The following is a 26,240-nucleotide window of genomic DNA, read 5'->3' on the forward strand; positions in this document are numbered from 1 at the left end:
GGCCGTTGTGCCGCATCTTACTGTTTTGTTTTAGTGTCTTGTGCATGAACACCGTGTTTTTAAAACGTACCAAATTAAAAGAGGTTAAACTTAAAACTTGTCTTGAGACCCAGCCTTTTGTAATAATTAGCGCTGTGGCTCTGCAGTTGGAAAATATTGGATGGAAATTTTTTCTCTGTGAATGGCCCCTAAGTCCTGCTGTCATTTAGGATATTATTTATACGAAAAAAAGAAAAAAAAAAGTGTTTTAGTTAAAGTTTTTTTAAGTCAACTGTTAGTTATAAAGGTGCTAGGTGTGTCATTGTATGATTTGCATGCTAATTTTATATTTCTTTACTAACTTTTTAAAAAATATACTGCACTCTTGGCTTCATTAAAAAAAAAGAAAAGAAAACATACACCATAAATTATAAGCAAAGCTTTAATCACCATATATCCTTCTGCAAAGCCAGAAAAAAAAAAAACGTTTTTTTTTTTTCATGACATTACATTGAAATATGTCATAAACTTTTTATAAAGATAATTCTCAACTGTTACATAACAGAATTCATTGATTTACCATTTAACTTTATATGTGGGTAAAATGGCCATATGGGAAGTCCCAATAAATGCAATGTCTCTATAGCCTACACTGTATCTAATTTGCATATTAATGTGTTCTCGGGCAACATGTAATAAAATAAGATGAGTAATAATTGGCAACATTTTCGTATAATAATATCTAATATTTCATCGGAATATTGATATATAATTTCTTTACCTATTCACTTGTTGTGTTTCCCAAAATGCCTGATAAACATGTTTTAAGTCCTGGTGTCTTCTACAGTGGACATGTAATCAATGCCCTGTTTTGAAACAGAAAGTCATATTTTGATTAGAAACCCCATAACATTTTCCTGAGATGTTGCTTTATGAAAAACAATTAGAAAATTGTGGAAATAATTTTCCAGACATTTGGCCTCCAAACATTTGGTATCACTAAAAAAATTGTGACATATATGATGTCAGAGAAATTCACTAAAATACAATGTCCAATACAGAGGACAAAAGTCTATACCTGGAGGAAATGTTTTCAAACTGTTAGAAGAAGAAAAAAAGAAAAGGAAAAAAAAATCTAGCAAGGTGCTTATTTTTTAAGTCCAGCGGTGGCGCACCACATGTTTGTAGATGAGTGTGGCATTCGGGGGTGGAGGGGAAGCTTCAAAAATACCAACAATTTGACGACGGTGATGATGATCATATAGAAAATATCACGTGTGGAAAAACTGGTTGTTTGTTTAAATGATCGCAATTTATAGCCTCCAACTGGAAGGGAGGGGAGAGTAAAAACTTCCATGAGAAGCAAGCAGCAGTCTCTTATTTTCTGGACCAAGCAGGAGGGACGGATCATGGAGGGACCCCCTCATGTTGACAAGTACAGAGTCATCTTTAAGTATTCCAGACTCCAAAGAGACACTTTATGCCGACATATACAGTTATTCCATGAAGTGTGGTGCGTCCAACAGGAAATGTCGAGTGATTGTCACTGTAAAGTTTTATTTTCTTCGTTAACCGTGACACAACGCTTTCGAACATTCATTGATTGTAAATCGTTTTGCGCGCTCGGTTGTTTAACAGTGTTGATGGTGCATGGAATGCTCTAATGTCTCACAGTAACAGTGAACTTTGATTTCTCCTCTCTTTCAGCTGGTGAAAGCTGGGCAAGAATCTCTACCTCACCGGGAGAGCAACTGCTTTAGCGTTTCCTACTCATCATCATCATCCTCAGCAGCAGCAGCAGCAGCAGCATCATCAGCATCATCATCATCATCGTCAGTGCGAGCGGCTCGCATCTCACTTGCTCCACATCCTCGGGGCCACGAGAGCGCCAGGGCGCAAAGATGAACATCCAAGTCCTGCCTGAGCACAAACTGTCCTCGGTGGCCCCGTTGAAACAGTTTAACGTGGAGAAAAGGGAAGTGGAGCTGATCCTGGTGAAGGAGCAGAACGGGGTCCAGTACACGAACTCCTCTGTCGTGGCCTCTCCGAGCTCCCACGGCTGCACCCCCGGCTCTGGTGAGGATGTGGAAAGGGAGACATGGGGCAAGAAACTGGACTTTCTACTCTCTGTCATAGGCTTTGCTGTGGACCTGGCCAATGTCTGGAGGTTCCCCTACCTGTGTTACAAAAATGGAGGAGGTAAGATTTATTTATTTTTAGGGTCACCCTTTACTTTGCTTTTACATACTGGCTAATTATTATGCGTTATACGTAACAAACTACAATTTTGTGGAGCAGCTTACAAACTCTTAGCTATTGCCTATGAAATTAATTTGAATTGCATATTTGTATAACAGACACACTGTGTCTCAAACTGTTTCTAAAACACATCTTGTGTTTCAGAAATAGATTTGAGTTAAATAAATGTATTGCTGTTCTGATGAGTAAGAGGATCTTAAAATAGATAAAAAATGCTATTAAAATGCTAGTCAAATCTGTCCATGTTTTTTAAAAGATTAAACATTTTACTTTTTGAAGTTTTTACATTTTCAGAAAAAGTATGAATTACCCTATAATTCATGGAGAATATCTTTTATATATTTTTATTGTATTTACCTTTAACAAAGCAATACATATACTTTTAAACTATAAGGTATATGCTAGGTTTGGTATATCAACATAATATCATTTAATGACACATCAATAACTGCTACATATGCAGTCACCGAGATTTCGTCCTAGAATGCTTGTAACAGCATCTCTGAATTTTTAAGGTGAAGTTAACTACAGTTGCCAGTTTTTACTGTAAATGTAACCTTTATTAAGTGAAACAAATAAAAAAGAAGAGTTTTTTTAGTGTTTGTTGTTTAGACATTAAAAAAAAAACTTGCTTGGCACAAGAGGTTTTGACCAATGATACTTGAAAAAAAGCTCATTCAAGATTATGAACCAGTTGTTTCTCTGAACAACCTGCCAGCACTTTGTGCTGGGACTAGATGTCAGTGTCAGCAAACTCATTAACTACTAGTGGGCTATTGTTTAACAGTTTTGTTATCTTTTATAATTTATGACTAACTAAATATATTTTCTCACTCTTTAGGCATGTAGGTAAGTTTTGAGACTTTTGCAAAAGTGCATTCATTTAAATGCGTCATGACAATCACTGGCCTTTTAGTAAAATAATCAAAATATTTCCTTGTGCGTGATAAACAAAGCAGCAATTCTAATATTAAAACTAGAATATTGAAACCAGCTTCAACAAAGACAAATATAGCAGGGTAGATTGTTAACATCTCAATTGTGAAAACATCATGGGTCAGGGTTCAGACAGTTTCATGGGGAGGTAACTTGTGACATTGTAATTCACCTCTAATGTAATGGCTACACCATGACTCATTTTTCCCTTCTGAATATATTATAATGCAAACTATGCAAAGTCAGAGTTAAGAACTGATTATATCAAACTGGCTCTAAATCCACTGTAGATTGACCATTCACTACATTAGCAGCTACAATGACAAATGTCTATTGTTCATTTGTCATTTATTCTTTGGCCATCTGCAGAATTCTGTCAGTGATCAAATGTAAAATTCAATAATGTGTCCCCCAGGTGCCTTTTTGATCCCATACATTCTGTTCCTGTTTATTGCTGGGATGCCTCTGTTTTACATGGAACTTGCCCTGGGCCAGTATAACAGAGAGGGAGCAGCCACTGTTTGGAAGATCTGCCCTGTATTTAAAGGTACATTGAAAATTTGTAAACAAAAGATGTTGAGATGAAATGTACCATGTTCTTAAAACCCTGTGAGTTACAACACACATAGCTAGTTCACTACCCAATGAACGGCAAAACAAATGTTCTAAAATAGCCTTTTGGATGTTTCATTTTCACACTGACCTAGCGAACACAAATCACTGATCCAACAAAAACCAACAACTGTGTTTGTTGGGGCAGTGAACTAGGTTACGCAGTGGCTCTGATGTGACTTTGCAACTTAATGTATTAACACTTTCAACTTAATGTATTAAAGCAAACAGAGGCCTGAAACAGATAAAACAAAACTTTTGCCCATATACTAACAAAATATTTGTGACTTTCCTCCTCAGGCGTGGGCTACACTGTGATCGTCATTGCATTGTATGTGGGCTTTTACTACAACGTCATCATAGCCTGGTCTCTGTATTACTTATTTGCTTCATTGACGAGTAAGCTGCCCTGGCTCGATTGTGATAACCCGTGGAACAGCCCCAACTGCACAATTCCAAAGCTCATCAATGGCACCTTCTTGGGTAATGGAACCTCCTATGCCAAGTACAAGAACACACCGGCTGCAGAGTTCTACGAGTGAGTCCAAAAATCTTTTGCTCTGTAGCTTTGCAGTTGTGTATTATTGCACAAGCTTATTTACAGTAACATGAAAGCAAACAAAGTTTTAGGTGTGAAGAAATGTCAGTTAAAAGAATTCAGGCAGTCAGTTGATAGGCTCACTATTTAAACGACAGCAGTTAGCTTGAGATTTGTTCAGAAGTACAAGTACCATGCTTATTAAACAAACTCTTTTATTTTATTTTGTCAGGTGTTCCAAACACATTAAAACAAGTACATGAAACATCTCCACTAACAAAATCAGTTATGAGTGATATACCTGTTTCACTAGTCAGGTGTTTCCTTATGTTTCACAATATCTGTGATGTTTTCCGACATTGTTCCAATTTGTCATGTTGTACCAGTTGCTTGCCGCTTCCTATGGAGTCTTGCTGATAAAGCTTGTAATGGAGCTATAACTCATTTTTTTATTTTCTATCCATTCTTTTATTCCGTTAAGCATGTAATGTTTTGCAGGGCTGACACAAGCATGGCACATATGCACAGTATTGGCTGCGTAGCCAATCTATTGGCTAATAGATATGGATGATATCTTTTAGATCGGACAGGAAAACATGAAAAACACATTTCAAACCTGTGCTGTGCCAGTGTCTCTGTCTCTGTCAGGCTGTGTTGAAGGGTTTTGGGCTATACTTAATTATTACTGCTAGTCAGGGCCTGATTTACCTCAAATTGTGGCATACATAGGCAAAATACATTTTGGGTCACTGTATTAAAAGTTGATATTGTGGCTTTATATTTAGTCAAACACTTGCATGTGTTATTATATTATAAACATTTTACCAAAATCAAGCTTAAATGTTTCAAAGTCTCAAAGAGTTTCAAAGTTTTTGACCAGCGAATGTTTTGTCCATCATTAGAACTGCCGCACCTGAGGCAGTAAGAGCATCGCATTACGTTTTCATCAACTTAAAATATATATATATATATATGTATATATATATATATATATATATATATATATATATATATATATATATATATATATATATATATATATATATATATATATATATATATATATATAGTGTTTCTTGAGTAAAGAAAACTATGTACTTATTCAAAGAATCAGTTCTTTATTTACCCTTGCATTGCAAACAAGCAGAGACGGTTCAAACTGCGTGCAGCACTGCATTCATGATTGAGGCGGGGTGGAGTTATGTGGTTTCACTGACAGTTTGAGGATTCAAGGGGATACGAGGTTTAGTCTGAAGCTCTTTTTAATACTTTTCACTAAATTTTAAATTTTAAAGCAGTTGTTACAATTTCTTCTAGAACTGTGAAGCTACAAAACCTGTTTTGTATTTCCTCAGACATGAGATGCACATGTATCAGAGGGCAGCCGTTTGGATAAGTTTGTTGCTTTAGTCAACACGGAGGAAAGCAAAGAAAAATGTTTTCAGTCTGCATTTATTCAGTAATATTGCCACATTTCAGAATTATTTCAACTTAGAAAGCCTTTGAGGGAAAAAATCTGGGAACTGAGCATTCATGAGATCTTTCATCTTTAGATGGAAAGTTCAAATACAAATGAAAATTGTCATAATTTACTCACTCTCATTACAAACCTGTATGACTTTGTTTCTTATAACATAAGAGATTTTAAGAGATTATAGAATGGACATCAATGTTCACCAAAACTGTTTGGTTACCAAAGTTCTTAATAATATCTTCTTTTGTCATTCCGCAGAGGAAAGAAAGTCATATAGATTTAAATCGACATGAGGTTGAGTAAATGATGAATGAATTTTCATTTTGGGGTAAACCATTCCTTTAAATCATCCAGGTACTGTATATTGAACCCTTCTGCTGCTTATGAGTAGAACACAGGCACGATGATTGTCTCATCGGATGTGAAAAAGTGCTCAAAATTAGGTCAGTTTCACTGAAACTTTTATGCAGCTCTTGAAACTCTGAAATTCCTGTCTACAATCTATGACGTGTATAGGGCTATAACACTCTTGATGTAGACTGAAAGAATGGCAGGCACTTGCACTTCAAAGAAAAGCAGTCCTTTTCCGTGTCTAAGGGAAAATTTGGCTCCTCGTGTTGGGGAAACCAGAAGAATGCATGGAACAATGAAGAACCCACATCACTCGCACAAAATCATAGACATGTCATCAGATTCTAGTGAGGGTCACTGTGTGTTCATTCCTTCAATTTATTGCTTAAATATGACGCATGTTTGTATATTCAGAAATTCTTAAAGAGTCTAACATCACTGGTAGACTGTTTCTGATGCACATTAAGTGTGGAAATTAGGTTACACTTTATTTTATGATGTAATTATACATTTAAATACTAAGTAATAATAATTAACTACATGTACTGTAGGGTTAGGGTGTGGTTTAGGTTAGTTTCATGCAATTTATAGTTATTACTATAGTAACTACATGTAATGTGTGTGACAGACACTGTAAAATAAATTGTTACCAATTATCTTTCAAAGTATAATACACAGAAATATAGATGTTTCAGCCCCAAATACAGACAAAAACTATAGCTAAAGCAAACATTTATTCATTTTAAATGATTATATATTAATTTCAGTTTGTTTCTTCCTTGTTTCTTCTACTTCTTTTCCTGTCTTTCCTGGTGATCTACCACTTCTTGTACTTACTGCTTGTCTTGTTCTCAGTCTGTTTAGCTGTTTTTCTCACTTTCTCCCTCTCCTGTGCTCTTACCCTCTTTTGGACTTGTTTCCCACCCAGCAGTGCTTTGAAGTGTCATTTCCCCAGCTGTCTTCTGTATGTGAGGGGATGTGGAAAGCTGTCATTTCCTCCACTCTTCCCCCTCATGCCGCTCCATTATAATAGTTTTCGGCCACCAGTAATCCTGCCATCATGGTACAGCACACAGGGCACTAGAGAATATTCATTACCGTCACATATACAGCCGACTCACATGCTCAGCAGGTGTGCCATACACTAAATATTAGATTAAGCAGTGTTTTGCTCTGAATAGCTACAAACCAATCACAGAAAAAGCTGTTGAACCAGTAGCTATAAATCTGGACACCCCAGATAAAACCCAGTCAAATTCATTGGTCTTACACAAACCCTCATGCTTCACATCTTTCTAGAACAACCGACAACCAGACAAAAGCAAAATATGACAAGCTCAACAAAGCGAATTTCATCATCTTGTGCACCACCCACATATCCTTTCACTATGCTGTCTCTGCCGATCTTGACATGTTCGAGTCAATCACTGTTTGTTGAGAGTAATGAACCGTTACTGCTCCACTGTATTGTTTTACACGGCGGGCAGGGCCGGTTCTAGACATTAGGAGGCCCTAGGCAAAATTCATGTTGGAGGCCCCCCACCCCCAATAAAAAAACACTTGAAACAAATATGATTCCTAACCTTTTTATTTATACAACATTTAATTTTAAAAGCAGTATATTTTTACTTACACAGTACATAAGTTTGGACACATTACTATTTTTAATGTTTTTGAAAGAAGTCTCTTATGCTCATCAAGCCTGGATTTATTTGATCAAAAATACAGAAAAATAATATAGTGAAAATAGTTAAAATTTAAAATAATGGTTTTCTATTTTACTATACTTTATATTTCTGTGATGCAAAGCTGAATTTAGTGCCACGTGATCATTCTGATTTATTATGTTAGAAATGGTGCTTAATATTTATTTTATAACCTGTGATACTTTTTTTCAGGATCTTTGATTATTAAAAAGTTGTTTTAAAAAAGTCTTCACTGTCACTTTTTATATATTTAACACATCCTTGCTGAATATTCCTGTTTTTTTTTCTCTGTATTTTTGATCAAATAAATGCAGGCTTGTAGAGCATAATAATAAACTTCTTTCAAAAACATTAAAAATAGTAATGGGTCCAGACTTTTACCGGTACTGTATGTACATATTAATCAAACTTTATCTAAGGTAATCTCTTTTTTGTTTAATGAAGATGTTATTGTTGTTGTTGTTATTTTGCTGTTTTATTCAATTTATTCACAGTTCCAGAATCCCACTTCAGTAGATGAGCATAAGTGATTTTATATTGCATTGCTACCTTAAATATGCTATACACAAATCAAGTGGAAGAGAAAGACACGATCGCTACTGAGCAGAAAAAAATATATAAAGTGATATTATTGGCGTAATGTCAGGAATCTAATCATCAGCAGAATTTAGAAGATAGACCCATAGATATGAGATCCTTTATTTGAAACATTTAAAAATGTTGTAGTGTGTTGGCTTTTTAACTTAGAATACAGACGTCTTGTCTTTTAATTGTGTAGCTTTTTTACTAGTCAGCTCCCGACGCGATGTTATTCATTGTACGCGCAAATTCAAAGCGTCGCGTCTTGGGCACGTTACGCTCGCGCTCTTTTAAACTCGTAATAAAGCGGTGAATGATTTTTCCAGAAATGACGCTGATCTACAGTACAAGTTTATATTTAGAATACATTGCAATCACTCCAAAATAGATGACGACAACTAACACATCCATGCTGTATGAGATGTGCTTCTTTGTGTGCTTATTAGGCTTTTGCCTCGCAGCACCTGATGGATGCGTTCTTTACACATACTTTCAGAAGCCGGCACCCGCTTTGTAACGGACACATTAATTGGTTTAACTGTAGTAATGTAACAGTCTATGGTTAAGATAAACATCGTCACTATTTTTAGTTAATAAATAAATATTGAAATAAATTGTAGATAGGACATTTGTACATTTTTTTTTTTTTTTTGTCCCTCTGTCTGGGCCCCATCCCGCCAATCGGGCCCTAGGCACGTGCCTAGTTTGCCTTTGCGTTAATCCGGCTCTGACGGCGGGTGTCCTAAATCTAATTATTACGTCATTACTGAAATCTTGTCTTATCACACACAGTGTCAGATTTAACACCTGACTGAGGTCATGAAGACAGAAATAGTGGATTTTGAGGAAAACATATAATCATTTGGAAAGGCAAGACAGAGATTTGTAAAATACTTATTCTGCCTTTAAATAAGAATAAATAAAAATAAATAAAATATTAAGCAAGCTCATAATAATGAACTTTTGGAATATAGGTTCATTATAATGTGCTTGTTTGATTTTTTTATCATGAAGTTTAAACAAATGCCATGGGGTTGTGTTTCAGTAAATACTCGTATACATGTGATATGAAGGTTATTCTCTCAAAAATGCTATTTATTTGCAATGCTTGATTTAATTAATTACAAAAATAAAAAGGAAGGAAATATAAAAAAATATATAAACAGCTCTGAACTCGTGTCAGCCCGAGGGGTCCATAGCCACAACGAATGTGCAGTTTCACAAGCACATCTTAGGACATTCTGTTGCCTGTTATGAAAACAAATATAATTTGCTCGAGTTAAGCAAGCTGTGATGAGACCCCACATGCCATCAGAAATCTCATCTGTGGCCATTTTCTGGCTTAGAGTACATGTTGAAGGATATGTTGAAATCATAGGTGTTTGGATTTAGCTTGGCAAGGACAGGACATCAGATGAATGAAGAGCTATAGAGGGAACGCTTGCCAAGATACTCAACAATCTAATGTAATTATTCAATTAGGGGAGGTTCACATCTGTCCTGCGTCTGACCAAACCGCTGTCGCACAGACTGATTTGAAGCTCCAGATCTGCTGCCACAAAATAAAAAAAAGTGGTCTGTTATTGAAGTGTGGAAGATTATTCAGGCCTTGGACTATAAATTATGACAGTTGATTTTTGTCATAGTGTAACACAATGATTTGTCATTGTCATTTGCTATAAATAACAAATCATGGGATCCTTTAAAAGGCAGCTTAAAAGTGCATACGAAAATCCAGGGTCAAAGAATGAACAAAAGGTGACCATGATGATTTAGCCTTATTACTGTTTTTTTTTTTTGCTTGTGCTTGTTGAAAAGTTATTTATATACACTGATGTCGCATGCAATGTTTTGTTATACACTTACACTTTTTAGAGTGAAATTACAGTATATTCCAGGTTAATAATTGCATTTAATAATTGACTTTCACAGTAGGACTTCTCTTGTATCTACTGTAACTGGACTCTTGGAATATCATACTGTATTTCTACAGTGCATATGTACTCTGAAGGTATCCAGCAAGCAGTGTGGCATGAATAGATTATGCTGTGTAGTTTCTGGATTCTTGTTGGTTTTATCTGTGCTGCTGAACTTATTTTTGTTTCACTTTTAGCAGTTTGTGTTGTTAGTTTATCTTGTAATGTTCAGATTTGATTTTATTATTATTATTTGTTGAGTGTCACATTGTTGTGTTTTGTATGTTGAGTATTGATGTCTGTGCATCATTAGGTGATTTGAAAAAGAAATCTTGTGTTGCAAGATGATGTCACACCTTTCAATGATAAATATCAGCAGCTGCTTTACTATTTTGAAATATCCATTTACAAACGAGCCTTGAGGGTTTGTCTGGCTTTCCTTTTCCTCATTAACTCAGTCTTGACTGGCTTCGTCATATGTGTTTCTGTAGACATCACACTTATGTTTATCCCCTTATTCCCAGTGCATGACCAAATTAAACTTAAAGTTTAAAGTGTTGCTCTTAAAGACAACTTTGCCACTTGGCAACTGTCCTAAGGCTAGTATTAAAGGTAAAATAGAGATGGATCAAGTCTGCTTCCATTCTCATCATGGCTACTAAAGTTGGAAATCATAAACAAAGTGTATTCAAACAGAGCAGAATTTATTTTTCCTTGACAAGATACCTCTTTCAGAAGGAAAAGCTACAGAAATGTTCTGGCAGTGTTATAGGGGTTTGTTTATAATGTAAGAACAATGGCCTGTACTGTTTCTCCTCTTTGAACCTCACTGGGAGGCGCAGCACAGGAATCATTCAGATCACATTCTATAGAGACTCTTTTTATAGGGTGTATCCAGATATTCTTTCTAGAAACCAGCAATAATATTCATTTTTAATATTATTTTTTATTTATGCAGCCATAAAAATGTTAGAAAAATAGGTCATCCCTCTAGGGGAGGTAGAACCTGAGGGAAAAAGGGGTGTATGGGTAATTTACGATCTGGGAAAACTTTTGAAACGATTGACGCAACACAGTGTGTGACAGACTGAAAATGCGTGTGTTTGAACTAGTCTAGTTATATTAATTGTAATGGTTGTATGTCTGAGTGTTTTTGTTGTATGGACGTTTAGTTTGTGGTTTCTTGTCTCCTCTTGTTATTTCCTGATTGTTCTTACCTGTGTCTTGTTACCAATTAGCCCTTGTGTATATACTGTAAGCCTTTGCGTTTTCAGTGTTCTTTGTCAGGTCTCACGGGTGTATTGTTTGATGAGCTTAATTCTGTTTCTCTGTTCCTTCTATATTATATAATTTCAGACACTGCATTTGGATCCAGTGCTACATATTTTCTGAGATATCATTGTTGCTCTTGTGAGAGCCAATTTTTTTAATATAATATAATTGAAAATCACATAATTTGGCTAAATCATGTTTTTCATCAAATCTATAAAAACTTATGTGAATATTAGGTTGATGTTAGTATAAAATAAACATCAGGACAGAGAGGACTGTCTTGAGGAAACTTGAGCATAACATAAAGCACATAAAAGGGTGTAGGAATGTGCTATAAAGACAAGATATAGTTCCCTAGACAGAGTTGACGTGGACTAAATTCTTTGTAGTTTTATATTCTTTATTCAGTTATCAGGACAAGGTTTTATCATACATTGACTTGGGAGAACATCCCTTTCTATTTGATACATTCAACAGGGATACTTAAAACCCCCTTTTCCAAGTATCATAAGTATCAAGTGACAAGCTACTACTACATCCTCCCAGAATTTCAGTGGTTTGTAACTGAGTGAGGCCCCCCACATCCCTGTGTGGAGGGCGTTCCTTACACAATTGGATCTGTACAGTATATTTTCTAAACCAATTTTTGTGTGAAGATTAATATTTTTACGCTATTCTCTTGGAGCATGACTTGAAATAGACCACAGCAGTAATGGATGTTTTATTTGTTGGAGATACATTGATAAGATTTATCCATAATTTGATGAGGAAAACAATCAAAAGGATTCAAAAGGATTTTGGCCCAGGACACTTCCTTTACTACTGGAGAGCCTATGAACAAGACACACAACACTACATTTCTCTAGAAAGAATGTTATATTATTCCAAAATATTTTTTTATTTAAAATATGTTTAAAAAAATTATGCCATATACAGTAAAAATGTATGTATTGCAAAATGTAAAAGTAGGACAGTACTTTTCCATTTTCCATACCATTTCTCATCCTCCAGACGGGGAGTGCTGCACATTCATGAGAGTAAAGGCATCAATGACCTGGGTCCTCCTCGCTGGGAGCTTTGCCTCTGCCTTATTGTGGTCGTCTTTATCCTCTACTTCAGCCTGTGGAAGGGAGTCAAATCCTCTGGAAAGGTATAAAAACTCTCAAAAAGTTTATAGCTTGATTTTGTCTGTTCCTGTCAGTCATGTGTCTAATACTTTTCTCTCTCTATTTAATAATAACATTTTCAATTTATATATCACTGTTCATTGTAAAGTGATCTTAAATCAATGGGCAAAAATGGACAGAGCTTTATTTGTGTGTGTTTAGGTGGTGTATATTACAGCTACTATGCCCTACATAGTGTTGTTGGTGTTGCTGATTCGAGGCATAACTCTCCCTGGTGCAATGAATGGAATTAGGGCATATCTCCACATTGACCTAAAGAAGCTCAATAACCCTCAAGTAAGTTCATACCAATAGGGCTCAACTTATTTGATGAACTAATTCCAGATATATATCATGGACCTCAAAAAAATTGTCACAACGACATACTTCTCTTAGATGGATTGTCACTCATTTTTGTTTGCTGCAGGTATGGATTGATGCAGCTACTCAGATTTTCTATTCTTTAGGAGCAGGGTTTGGAGTCCTTATTGCCTTCGCTAGCTACAATAAATTCGACAATAACTGCTACAGGTACGACAAGTCTTTAATTCAAGTGGTAAGTTCTCTAAAAATAACTTCTCTTCAGAATTACAGAATTTTTCAATTCTTCCTTAGTGGTTGCTAAAAACAGGTTCCAACGTAAGCAAAATATTCTTACATAAAGGCTTATGTTGATTTATTGCTTGATCTGTTAGCCCATGTCCATTCCACACTGCAGCCCAACAATGGTAGTCCACTGAGACTGTGAAGCTCTGGCTTTGCTTGCTTATGGGTTGAAGTTCTCATGGAAACGTCTCGGTTACTAATGTAACCCTTGTTCCCTGAAGGAGGGAACGGGAGATGTAACATCGACGTGACAACGTAATTGGGATCACTTCACTTCATTACAACCCTATCATCTTCGAGTGTCTACAGAACGAGCCAATGACTGTTGGCGTGCGTGAATCGTGTCACGCGCCCCGCCCCGCAGTGCGGGTATAAACAGGAAGCGCACGAACACATTGTTTTTCGCTGAGGAGCCGAGATAGTGACGGCCGTACAGCGATGGTCAGCAACGGAGGCGACGGGACGTTACGTCTCCCGCTCCCTCCTTCAGGGAACGAGGGTTACATTAGTAACCGAGACGTTCCCTTTCAGTCGCTCACGTTCAACGTAACGTCGACGTGACGACGTAATTGGGATCCCTTGGAAAACGCCACAGTTGCTGCCACATCCAGCACCCTACGCAAGACTCTCAGACCCCCAACTAACTGGGGCAGAAGGCCTGCGTAGAGGGAGTTCAAACTGTTGTTCCATTATACCCCACACAGTGGAACTCTTGGATAACACTGGGAAAGCATGTCTTTCCAGGGGAGAGGGACGCTGCCCTAAAGGAGGTACCATGTGGAGAAAACACATATAGACTGGCCGGTTAGGGGCAGTGCAACATATGGAATGTCACTGGGGTGGCTCCAGCCTGGGAAGGGGGAGGCTACACCGGACAGTGACGGCAGAGTGGACTCTGCCAAGGGAAAGACACGGGCTCACCGCAGGGAGCTGATCGTGCAAGAATACGCATATGGGATCGCCACAGGGATCACCACATATGGAACCCAGCCTAGCACAAGTTACACAAGCATATGAGCACTAGGCCTGGTGTCGGACGCTCCGCAACGTCTGACTGCCGAAGGGGTGCGTAGGAACTCCACAGGGTTCGCCTGAGTGGGGAACTCGACTGGAGCAAAAAGCGCACGTATCCGTTCCCTGTGGAAGTGAGTGGTGCAGCAAGCTGACACTAGAGCAGGAACTTCGGTGTTACCGGCTGGTTGAAGTGAGCACACAGAAAGAAACCGGCTCAACACGTAGGCTATAAAATCTAGCAAACGTGTTAGGTGTCGCCCAGCCCGCAGCTCTACAGATGTCTGTCAGTGAGGCGCTGTGTGCCAGCACCCAAGAAGAAGCAACACCCCGAGTGGAGTGGGCTTTCAACCCGGGCGGGCAGGGCACAACTTGGGCTTCGTAAGCCAAGGCGATGGCATCCACTATCCAGTGGGCCATCCTTTGCTTGGAGACAGTCTTTCCCTTCTGCTGGCCTCCGTAACAGACGAAGAACTGATCTGAGATCCTGAGGCTTTGCGTTCTGTCCACGTACAGGCGCAGAGCGCGAACGGGACAGAGAAAAGCCAGGGCTGGGTCTGCCTCCTCCGAAGGCAGCACTTGCAGGTTCACCACCTGGTCCCGGAAGGGAGTGGTAGGAACCTTGGGCACGTGTCTGGGCTGGGGCTCTCAGAGTTATCCGGGCTGAATTCTAGGCATGATTCGTCAACCGAAAATGCATGCAGGTCCCCTACCCTCTTGATGGAGGCCAATGCAACCAGGAGAAGTGTCTTACAGGACAGGATTTTTAACTCAGCTGATTGCAAGGGCTCAAAGGGTGGTCTCTGAAGTGGCGAAAGGACCAGAGACAAATTCCAAGAGGTTATAGAGAGCGGGCGAGGAGAATTTAGTCTCTTCGCCCCTCTTAGGAACCTGGCGATCAGGTCGTGCTTTCCCAATGACTTACCTTCAACTGCATTCAACATACACTTGCGGCAACATACACTTTGAGGGTGGAGGGAGACAGCCTTCGCTCCAACCCTTCTTGCAGGAAGGAAAGCACGGCTCTGATCGAGCAAGTTTGGGGGTTCTCCACGTGAGAAGAAACACCAGTCAATGAACAGGTTCCACTTCAATGCATAGAGGCGCCTCGTAGAGGGGGCTCTCGAGGAAGTGATGGTGTCAACTACCGCTTGGGGTAAGTCACCTAGAACCTCCACGTCCCGTCCAAGGACCAGACATGGAGTTTTCAGAGGTCTGGATGCGGGTGCCATAGGGTGCCCCGTCTCTGAGAGAGCAGGTCCTCTATCAGAGGAATGGGCCAGGGAGGGGCTGTCGCGAGGAGCACTAGTTCCGGGAACCAGGTCCGGTTGGGCCAATACGGCGCAACAAGCAAGACCTGCTCCTCGTCCTTCCTGACTTTGCAAACAGATCTATCTGTGCGGTAGTGTTGTCAAAAATATCGATATTTCGATAAATATCGATACTGAAATATCTGAACGATACCAATACTAATTTCCCGAAGTATAGATACTAGCCGATCTGACACTTTCACTTCTCTCCATGACAAACACCACACGCGCACTCGTCTCATTCGCTCTGGTTAAATAGCAAAAGTGAAGTGAATGGGGCCGATCAAACCTGATGCGTTTTTTTGCAGTGAGAGGCGCATATTTTCAATTGGTTTCCAGCGAGCGTTCTGCGCGCTGTTTATGCGCCTCGCGGGCCTTCCGTTTTAGTGATGAAAGTTAGTTGCTTGAACACCCGGAGAGTGCGATGATGGAGAATAAACTTGTGGTGCTCTCGCGACTCGCGGGTTACCAGGAGCTTAAGGACTTCACGAACCGTAACTACCACTATGTTAACAGAAAGTAAATAAAGTTAATAAAAGGCTGATTTGACGTTTACTTGACTGACAGGACAGCTGTTTCAGTGGTTGCCTAGCAACATAAAAAACGCAGCGCACTGCTCGTTCTGTGTGATGGTAAGTGCTGTGTATCTCGCGTTTTCGAACCTGAAAAACACGTTAGGTGTGATACCGACACCCGGATCTATATAAATAATTTCGAGAGGTTGGTAACTCTTCTCATTTTAACATTTCTGAAACATTAACCAAGATGGCCTAGTATTGTTGTTGATATGAGTGTGTGTTGTCTCGTTTTTTCACCGTAATTCTTAAAGTTAATATAATCCGACTGAGGAATCTTAGACAAGTAAATATTTTAACTGTGGTCAAATGTAAATTAACTTGTGCTTATGTAACTTTATTAAAAAAATATAATTTAATTCTGCAATTTGCCTTCATTAGCGATTATCATCAATTTGATAACACAAATAGTTACTAATTAAACTAAACTGAGCGAGACAATGACATCTCTGAATTCAATAATGAAATGCCTTTAACTGAAAATTTAATGTTTAATCTTATTATTATACATTACTGACACATATCCTCCAATTTGATACTGTTTAGTGATTTGACACAATCTGTATTGTTAAAAGCACTATGTAAATAAAGGTGACTTGACTTGACTACATTGTTTTCCCTCATGTAAAATATACCTCATCATGTTCTAAACTTGTTATATTTAGCTTTAAATAAATAAAAAAAATACCCCCTTAATATTGTGGGAGTTTTTTTCTCCGTGGTATCGAAAATGGTATCGAATATCGATATTTTTCAAGGTATCGTATCGAAGTTAGAAATTCTAGTATCGTGACAACACTACTGTGCGGTCCCGAAGCGCCTCCAAATCAGCTGGACCACTTGGGGGTGGAGTCGCCATTCTCCCGGAAACACCTGCTGCCGTGAGAGCTCGTTGAGCAGGCCCGGAATGTAAACGGCACGAAGCGACCTCAGATGCTTCTGACTCCAGAGGAGAAAATGGCAGGCGAGTTGTGACATGTGACGGGAGCATAGACCACCCTGGCGGTTGATGTATGCAACGATTGCAGTGCTTTCCGTACGGACCAGTAAATGCTTGCCTAGTAGCAGCATTTTGAAGCGTCCCAGCGCAATATGTACTGCTAACAACTCGAGGCAGTTGATGTGCCAATGCAGTTGAGGCCCCGTCCACAGACCTGAAGCTGCATGCCTGTTGTACGTGGCCCCCCAGCCAGTGGTGGAGTAATCCATGGTGACCACAGAATGAAGGTCCGATCACAAGTTGAGAGTTTGCCGACAGTGCAGGGTCACTTGGACCTGTCACGAGCCGCTCTGCCACGCCATCTCGGGACTCGATTGTGGAGCCAGTGTTGGAGTGGCCTCATATGAAGCAATCCGAGCGGCGTTACCGCCGCTGCAGATGCCATATGCCCCAGGAGCCTCTGAAACAGTTTCAGTGGTGCCGCTGTCCTGCGTCAGAGCAAGCTCACGCATTTCAACGGTCCTCGGTGAGGCTCATTGTCATGTTGATCGAGTCCAACTCCATACCGAGAAAAGAGATCCTCAGCCCTGGGGTGAGTTTGCTCTTTTCCCAGTTGACCCGAAGCCCTAGGTGGCTGAGGTGACTGAGCACCATGTCCCTGTGTTCGCACAACTGCTCACTCGACTAGGCCAGGATAAGCCAGTCGTTGAGGTAGTTGAGAATGCGTACACCATGCTCGCATATGAGAGCAATGGCCGCCTCCGCGACTTTCGTGAAGACACGAGGCGACAGGGCCAGCCCAAAGGTTAAGACTTTGTACTGATATGCCTGTCCCTCGAACACAAAGCGAAGAAATGGTCTGTGTCGAGGGAGAATCGATACATGGAAGTACGACCTTTAGGTCGATCGCTGCAAACCAATCTTGGGGACGGATGCATTTGAAAATGCGTTTCTGCGTAAGCATCTTGAACGGCAGCCTGTGAAGGGACCGGTTCAGGACACGCAGGTCCAAGATTGGTCATAACCCACCGCCTTTTCTTGGGTACAATGAAGTACGGGCTGTAGAAGCCGGTCTTCATATCGGCTGGAGGGACCGGCTCTGCCCTGAAGTGCCCTGAGCACAGCGTGCCCTGCACCTGCGCTTGCCTCCTGCTTTGGCAGCGGCCTGGACAGGCGAGGTCGACTTCCTGCTGCTTGCTCCACGCTGAACCTTAGGTGGTTGCTGCTGCTGGGGATTAGCTGGAACGGAGGACGCCGCTGGAGGTCGACCTCGGCGACGAGCAGACGAAGGCTCTGCGGCCGGCGGATGGGTGGTGGCAGCAGCGATCCGCCGGGGGCAGGGTGTGTCGGATTGCCTCCGTCTGCTTCAGGGCGGCCGCAAACTGCTGGGCAAAATTTATCGGTGTCCCTCATATCGGCCAGGTTGAGCCAAAGGTGGCACTCCTGGACCACCAAGGTGGACATCACCTGACTGATGGAACGTGGGGTTTCTTTCATCGGCCTCGGGCAACGCGGCCATAGTCATATTCCCGCAGTGGGAACATGAACTATTCACAAAAGCTGGCTCAGCATGCTGAATGCCCAAACATGAGAGACAACTATTGTGGCTGTCTGCTGGCACCAGGGAAAAGATGTTTCACCACTCAATCGGTTGTGCACTGAGGATTTAACCTCATAATACTCAATTACATCAAAAGACTAATTCATTTTAAAGTTTTTATTGCGGCGGTGGAAATTACAATTATAAGAGGTGATAATTGGCTGGGTAAGGATGAAAGAATGGTGTTGTAAATAAGTTTGTTAATTAATAATCAATTTGTCAGGAACTGTTAAAGTTTAAATTGGTAAACAGTTTAATTGGTCACAAAAGGCTTGTGGATGAGGTGATTTCCTTTCATGAATGAAGTGTTTTGAAAGTGTGAAGAGGCAAAACAGATTAATTTGTTTTATTCATTTAAAGGTCAGTGCCCACTTTGGTTAGCTTGTGTTAAATTGCTTGAAATCATGATGTCTAGTCAATGCATACATCTGAAGAATGTTAATGACTTACAGTAAGCAGTATTGATTTCACATCCCAATATGTTGATGTATAAAGCTGAACTCAGATCCAACAGGTTTTTGCTCTCCAGGGTTAGGTTACAGATGTTTTACTAAGACCCAAAATCTACAGTTATTTCAAAATAGGACATAATGTTGCAAGCAGATGTGCTGCTCAGATTTATGTGCTTCTTCACAGACTACACTAAATGGTTCCACCCTAGTTCACACACTTTGAAATGTTTAAAATCAGACATGATTTGTTATAATACTCCATCTTAGACCTTTTGTTTGGTTATGAATTGGGCTATTGTAATGTCTAGTCGTTGCAACTGGCAAACATTGTGGGAACATGGAACAAGGTTTCAAAATACAATGGCAAACCTGAAACTTCATAGTTTGTGCTTTGCACAGGAACCATCTAAATGAGTCTTGATAGAGATTTGAGTGGATCCACTATGGGGCTTAACCACAGCTTTGTGATCAGCTCCCTGTGGGTTTTAAGTGTTTATGTCATAGATCCTTCTCAGCAGTTTTGAGACTTAAGGTGTAATGTAAACTTTCATTTTGTGCTTTGTTGCAGGGATGCTCTTCTGACCAGCACAATAAACTGCATAACCAGTTTCTTCTCAGGGTTTGCCATCTTCTCAGTCCTGGGGTATATGGCTGAACAGCATGGTGTCAACATAAAGGATGTGGCCACTGAGGGTCTGTTACTCCCACATCTTCACTGCCCTGTCTTTTTTATGCATTGCTCAACCTTTTTTCAATTGTTTATATCTGTGTGCAGGAGCTGGACTGGTGTTTATTATCTATCCAGAAGCGATTTCAACTCTACCTGGGTCTACATTCTTCGCAATAGTCTTTTTTATTATGCTTCTGACTCTTGGAATTGACAGCTCTGTAAGTATAAATGAATCTTGTTATTGTCTAGGTTCAGATGATTTTGTATTTGTATGGTAAAGAGCATGCTTAGAGTCCTTTTTGTTAAACACACCTTTTTACTTGCCAGCGCCATCTCACATGAAATTGAATAGACAAAAAATAAATAAATACAAATACACTAATAAGTAATACTACAACTAAAAAGGTGTTGCTTTAAAATATATTGCCTATATTTAAGAGTAAAATATTTTCATTTTATTTGATGTAATGTACTGTTTAGATGGGTGGCATGGAAGCAGTAATCACTGGGCTCTCAGATGACTTCAAAATCCTCAAGAGGAATAGAAAGATATTTACGTTTGCTACAGCATTTGGGACATTCCTAGTAGCCCTTCTGTGTGTCACAAATGTAAGTCTGTTGGGTCTGTGTCATTTAATTTTGAGTCTAACAATTGCTTTAGTCAGTTGCCAAGTGTTTAGGCAGTATCACAATATGGAAATACACTTGTTGATATTGAATTTATCAAATTTGCAAAATTGTACTTTTGGATTGTAAATATTGTGCTTTTTTTACTGCATAATATTTATTCATTGTCTTTAGATTCAGTGATGTCATCCATGTGATTGTATCAATTGAAGCCACACTGTGGATGATTTTACCATGCATTGGCTTATAGTCAAAATAAGCAATTAGCATAGTGTTTTTGTGAATAAATTTTAATATGATTATTTACATCATGAGCAGGCAAACATTTTATATGATTACATCATGAGCAGGCAAAATCCACAATACAAAATTACATGCAAACAATATGATAATGAATTAATCAATAAAAGTCCTTTATTCAGCAGCATTTGTCTTGTATCTCGGTCATGACAGGGAGGGATCTATGTGTTGACCTTGTTGGACAAGTATGCTGCAGGGACATCCATTCTATTTGGGGTGCTGATTGAGGCCATTGGAGTATCTTGGTTCTATGGTGAGCAGATACATACATACATTAATGTTTATAGACCATCTTCCACTACAGACCCAAACTAATTCACATTTACATGGACGTTGCATAAACCATATAATGATGATCCTGTAATCTGTAATCTGTATGTTCATTCATGTTTTCCCAAATTGATAACATCATTTCTTACATCTAGTAAAATGATTGTGGTTTGCAGTCTGTTTCACAGCACACTGGTGTTGTGTGCTACAGCCTTCCTGTATCTGTTTCTCAGTCTTACTCCCAGGGATTCCTCAACATCATACATTTTAGATTTTGGCAGTTTAGCTAGATGGCTGGTTTAGGATTCTGGGGGCACCTTTCTCCAGACAACCATTCAAAAATAGCTGTATATGTAGACAAATATATCCACTATTATGTTTATTTGCAGTTATTTACAACCACAAAAGTTGATTATTTGCATGCATTTTAAAGCCTTGCCGGTTAAACGTTTTATTCGCACACTGTTCTGACGTGCTTTTCTGAGTGCATACACCCGAAGCGCACACTAAAAGCCTGACAACCAGCGCGAGTACTAAACTAAGTTATCTTTTGCATCTTATTGCGCTTAAACTGTCAAATACACGGAAGGTTGACATAAACAGTGAAGTGAAGTTTACATAAACATAAATCGTGATAAAATCGTGAATCATGATTTTCCTGAAAATGATATTTTTGCCATATCTCCCACCCCTAGTCTGCCCTCAGATGAGTTGTAGTTTTTGCATCTTCCAGCAGGATTGAGAAACACAAGCATTTATCTCATCAATGTGTGTATTTATACAGTATATTATTATTATTCCAAAGCATATGTAGTTCTAGTTGCGGCAGACAACCCATGTAAGGAATGGGAGGACATTTATTATAGTCCTACTATGTTTGAATTTTTAAAATTGTTTGTTTACTTTCAGATGCATTATCTGTAATATTATTTTGACAATAACTCATGAAAGATCCTTGGCTACTTCAGAAATATAAGGATCAGTAACTCCCCCCAGAGCAAACATGTACAAATAGTTCAGAGCCTCAGGATTAAAAAATGTCAAGATTATCGGCACTGCCTTCCGTGACATTGCTTCCTGACATCGAACGCTTCTCATATCTCCTTTAAATTACGTTACATAACTTTTGAACACAGTTCGTCTAAGATTACAGTACAGAGAGTTCAGATCACCATTGATATTGTAAGAAGAGAAGCCACAATTCAGAGAAAGATCTCGGATTCCTTTATCTTAAAATGATGTCCAGATGCTGCTAATTTCTTTGTGTGTTTGCCTCTTAGGCGTGGACAGATTTAGTGAGGACATTGAACGCATGATGGGCTTCAAACCAGGGATCTACTGGAGGCTCTGCTGGAAGTTTGTCAGTCCAGCATTCTTACTGGTGAGTGAAAAAGAACAAACATAAGACCTGATGTGAGTTTTATGGATATAATGTCCTATCTCTCCCCCCTGTTAGATTACACTCTAAACCAGTTTTGTCAGATAACCTAAAAATGTACTTTATGTGGTATCATCAATTATGTGGTTTTACACAAGTAAAGCGAATAATACTACATAAACTTGGCATTTCTTAGGTGCATGTCTGTAATATTTTCTGATATGACTAGAGGTGACGTATTCATTCTGGGATGTACCCTAACCTACCAAAGCAGTTCTTACAGGCTAGATGGGAACAGTTTTGGTCATTGTTCAGATAAAACAGGCACCTCATTTGGACTTGAAATACAGCTGATACAATCAAATAGTTTCAACCAAAAATAACTTGATTTATTTTCTTAAGCTGAAAAATCTGATTCTTTTGTACAGAAGAGTGAATTACTTTTAATGTTTCTGTACTTCCTAACTTCTATTTTCTGTGCAGTTTGTGGTGATCGCCAGCATTGTTACCTCCGGCGACCTGAAATATGATGAATATACTTTCCCTTACTGGTCCAATATTGTGGGTTGGTCCATAGCCTTGTCCTCCATGCTGTTTGTACCCATCTACGCCATCTACAAATTCCTTAGTATGCCAGGCACATTAAAAGAGGTAAGCAAACACATACACTCATGTTTACTTACTGTAGCTATCTAAATGGGGACATAAACTTCTATTGTTTTTGCATACAGCAAGTTATAGAACCCACATCCTAATCATAACAGAAAACTTTATACATTTTTACAATTTTAAAAGTTATGTAAACATACGCATACACATACACACACACTCATCAAATCAGATTACAGTAGGTTTTACATTAGTACACCCCTTTAATTTCACTCACTTGTTAGAACGCTGGATACACAAACCTCCAGTAGATTCCTTGTTTGATTCCCATCATGTGTTCAATGTCCTCAATAAATCTGTCCTTGACTTACATCTGCTTCATGACTTTGTTTGGTCCTAGAACTGTGAGATATTTTCATCTGTAAATGCGTCACTTCCCAAAGCCACAAACATGCTACTGGCATCTGGCTCAGTGCTTTCACACTCATATTTTCCACAAGCGGCTTTCTACCTTAAATGGTTTCAGAGATCATCTAACACATGAAGAATAAAATGCCACATTGCCTTACGTTTCGAAGCAGATAATTGAGTTTTTGTTTAGATTTGTGGTTCATTATTGCTGTGTGTTTATGCTTGCTAGTTCACTTTGTGCTTTGAATGTCTTCCATTGCAGAGGATAGCGTACTGCATTACTCCAGAACATGAACATCACATGGTGGCTGAGGGTAATGTCAGACAGTTCAAGGTAAGACCTGGGCACAATGCTAAAGTTACCATTTACAATGAACAGTTTACCAATAATTAACAAATAGAGCCTAGCCGTTTTGCAAAACAAATATCCTTAATTTTTTTCTATTGTCTTTTTTGTCTTGTTTTTCCAGCTCAGACATTGGTTATCCATCTGATGAAGGGGTCAGGTGGGAGTTCCCTCTCAAATGCTACTTTAATGCTGGAGAAGAAATGGTGTGTGTGAGAGAGAAAGGTTTCTGCAAAGGTCTCTTACTGAATGAAAAGTGTCGCCTAAGAAAAGGACAGAATGAAGCCATTGCTTTGTGTGTTTTCCATCCAGTACAGTTACTGTCCAGTCTGCTCCATTTGTGTTCAGTGGTTGACTTGGCTTTTTTATATTGTTGGGCAAAATAAATGTTGTGCCTGTACTAATTTATTTTATTTTTTTAAATCATACCCTTATGTTTTATTCCGAACACCTCTCAAAAGTTAATTTTTGCGTTTCAAAACATTTTAAGATGTTTTTCTTTTTATAAATCATTTTTTTGGTTCTAGAATTGCATTTCTGTGATGGTTATAGGTCAGTGTTGGTGAAAATGTAAAAAACACTTAAGCTTTATTATCCTCTATGGCTGGGCAGTTGAATGTGTGTTTATATGGAATAATTGGGTGTGACAGGTTAACTTACACCCCAGATTTAAGGTTTACTGTAGGTGACACACTGAGAAAAGGAAACCTCCTTGATTTTCCAGGAAATCTTTCACGCCGTATAACAGGCTTGGTTCATTCTGAGTCATTGCTACAGTACAGTATACAGTATGTTAGCATGCAGCTGTGAGTTTCTCACATTGTACCTTGTTTCCCAAGAATGGTTTGATTTTGCAACATCTGGCTTACATCAAGGGTCCAACAAGAATTATCTCAAGCACATCTTTTCCCTTTTCGACACACCTCACAAAGCAGACATACACCACTGTGTCAGTGCCTTATCTAGCCATAAACTTCCTGTCATTAAGCCTCTCATCCTCGTGAAGAGAGTGCCGGGACTTTCTTTATAACTAAAACATCTCATTGAAAAAGAGTCTCAATTAACTCCATGCCAAGGGAAATTTATAATTATAGTTTTCAAAGTAAACTGAGATCTAATGATATGCCTCAATAAGAGCTCTTCTTTTGTTATATTTATATATAAAGGAAAAGGGATTTTTAGTTTTTTGGATCAATATTTTAAACTTTAATTATGGCCTTGGATTAGAGCAACAATTATCATTAGGACCAATTAGCTAATTTATTGTATGTCAAGAACTTTTTTGAAACATAACAAAAAACACATAGAACATTATATTTTGAGCTTAAGGACTTGTTGAAGTCCAGCTGACCATGTAAAGCTTACTAGTGTTTGGATACGCTTGGCAGTGTTTTAGCTCATTTAGTTTGAATTGTGTTTGATTTGACAAAAGTTTAATTGAAAATCTATTAACACTGACAATTCTATTAATTGAGCTTTTGTGGTACAGTCCCATTATCAAGTGGTCCCTTTGGACATTTCAAGCCTTTTATGGGTTGTGTGTGTGTGTGTGTGTGTGTGTGTGTGTGTGTGTGTGTGTGTGTGTGTGTGTGTGTGTATAGATAACAGATTAGGTTTTCAATGTTTTAACATTTTTAAGTGCCAAAATGAACTCCCGTCATGTTTGTTTGGGTTTTATTTATTTGTGTAGGATAATTTTGCATACAAAAAAAAAAAGAGACAGAAAACATGATCTCTGGTAGGAAGCAAGCAACATATGTGGATTATGAAATATAAAGAGATAAAAAATATATTCTTTTGTCTAATAATATCTAATATTGTATGTATCAAATTCTTTATAAAATGTGAATGTAAAACATTTTAAGCAAAGTGTCTACTGTTATATCATGCTGTGTGATGTTGGTATAGATATAAATATTCAGAAATATATTATTCCGTGTAACCGGGGGTGACATAGCCACATGAATGTAAACGGAGCAGCTCTGGCATTTCTGAGTGATGCTTACAAAATAATGTGTACAACTACAAACTTGTCCTTTTGATTGTGAGTGACAAATATATATGAAGATGTCAAAATATGCACATTATAACAATAAAGTCCTTTCCAGTACGCAAATAAAGTAAAAATAAGTGTATTGTCTTCTTAATGGAGCATTTCCTGTTGTGGTTTTGTTTTTACCACACACACTTGACAGTGCTCATCTTTTTGTGGCCCTTGGTTATATTGATGAGAGACTACAACAGTGTTATGTCCTGCTGAGCACAGGCTTACAGCACTGTTTTCTGTCTCTCAATAGCATTCTGCTTTTTGTGTGTGTTTTGTTTACCCTTCTTTTGCCGGATGTAC

General features: G+C 38.8%; 1 protein-coding gene across 1 annotated transcript; it reads left to right on the top strand.

Moving 5' to 3' along the window:
* Positions 1 to 1,163: 1,163 nt before the first annotated feature.
* On the top strand, positions 1,164 to 26,038 carry slc6a2 (solute carrier family 6 member 2). Its single transcript, XM_081356048.1, has 15 exons — positions 1,164 to 1,414; positions 1,687 to 2,178; positions 3,590 to 3,721; positions 4,087 to 4,324; positions 12,634 to 12,772; positions 12,951 to 13,085; positions 13,216 to 13,319; positions 19,851 to 19,975; positions 20,058 to 20,170; positions 20,433 to 20,561; positions 21,033 to 21,132; positions 22,430 to 22,530; positions 23,011 to 23,178; positions 23,810 to 23,881; positions 24,018 to 26,038. The coding sequence occupies exons 2-15, from the start codon at positions 1,881 to 1,883 to the stop codon at positions 24,039 to 24,041; spliced, it is 1,878 nt and encodes a 625-aa protein (XP_081212174.1). The 5' UTR covers positions 1,164 to 1,414; positions 1,687 to 1,880; the 3' UTR covers positions 24,042 to 26,038.
* Positions 26,039 to 26,240: the final 202 nt, after the last annotated feature.

This window comes from Scardinius erythrophthalmus (assembly GCF_964197995.2).
Source record: "Scardinius erythrophthalmus genome assembly, chromosome: 2".
NCBI lineage: Eukaryota > Metazoa > Chordata > Actinopteri > Cypriniformes > Leuciscidae > Scardinius > Scardinius erythrophthalmus.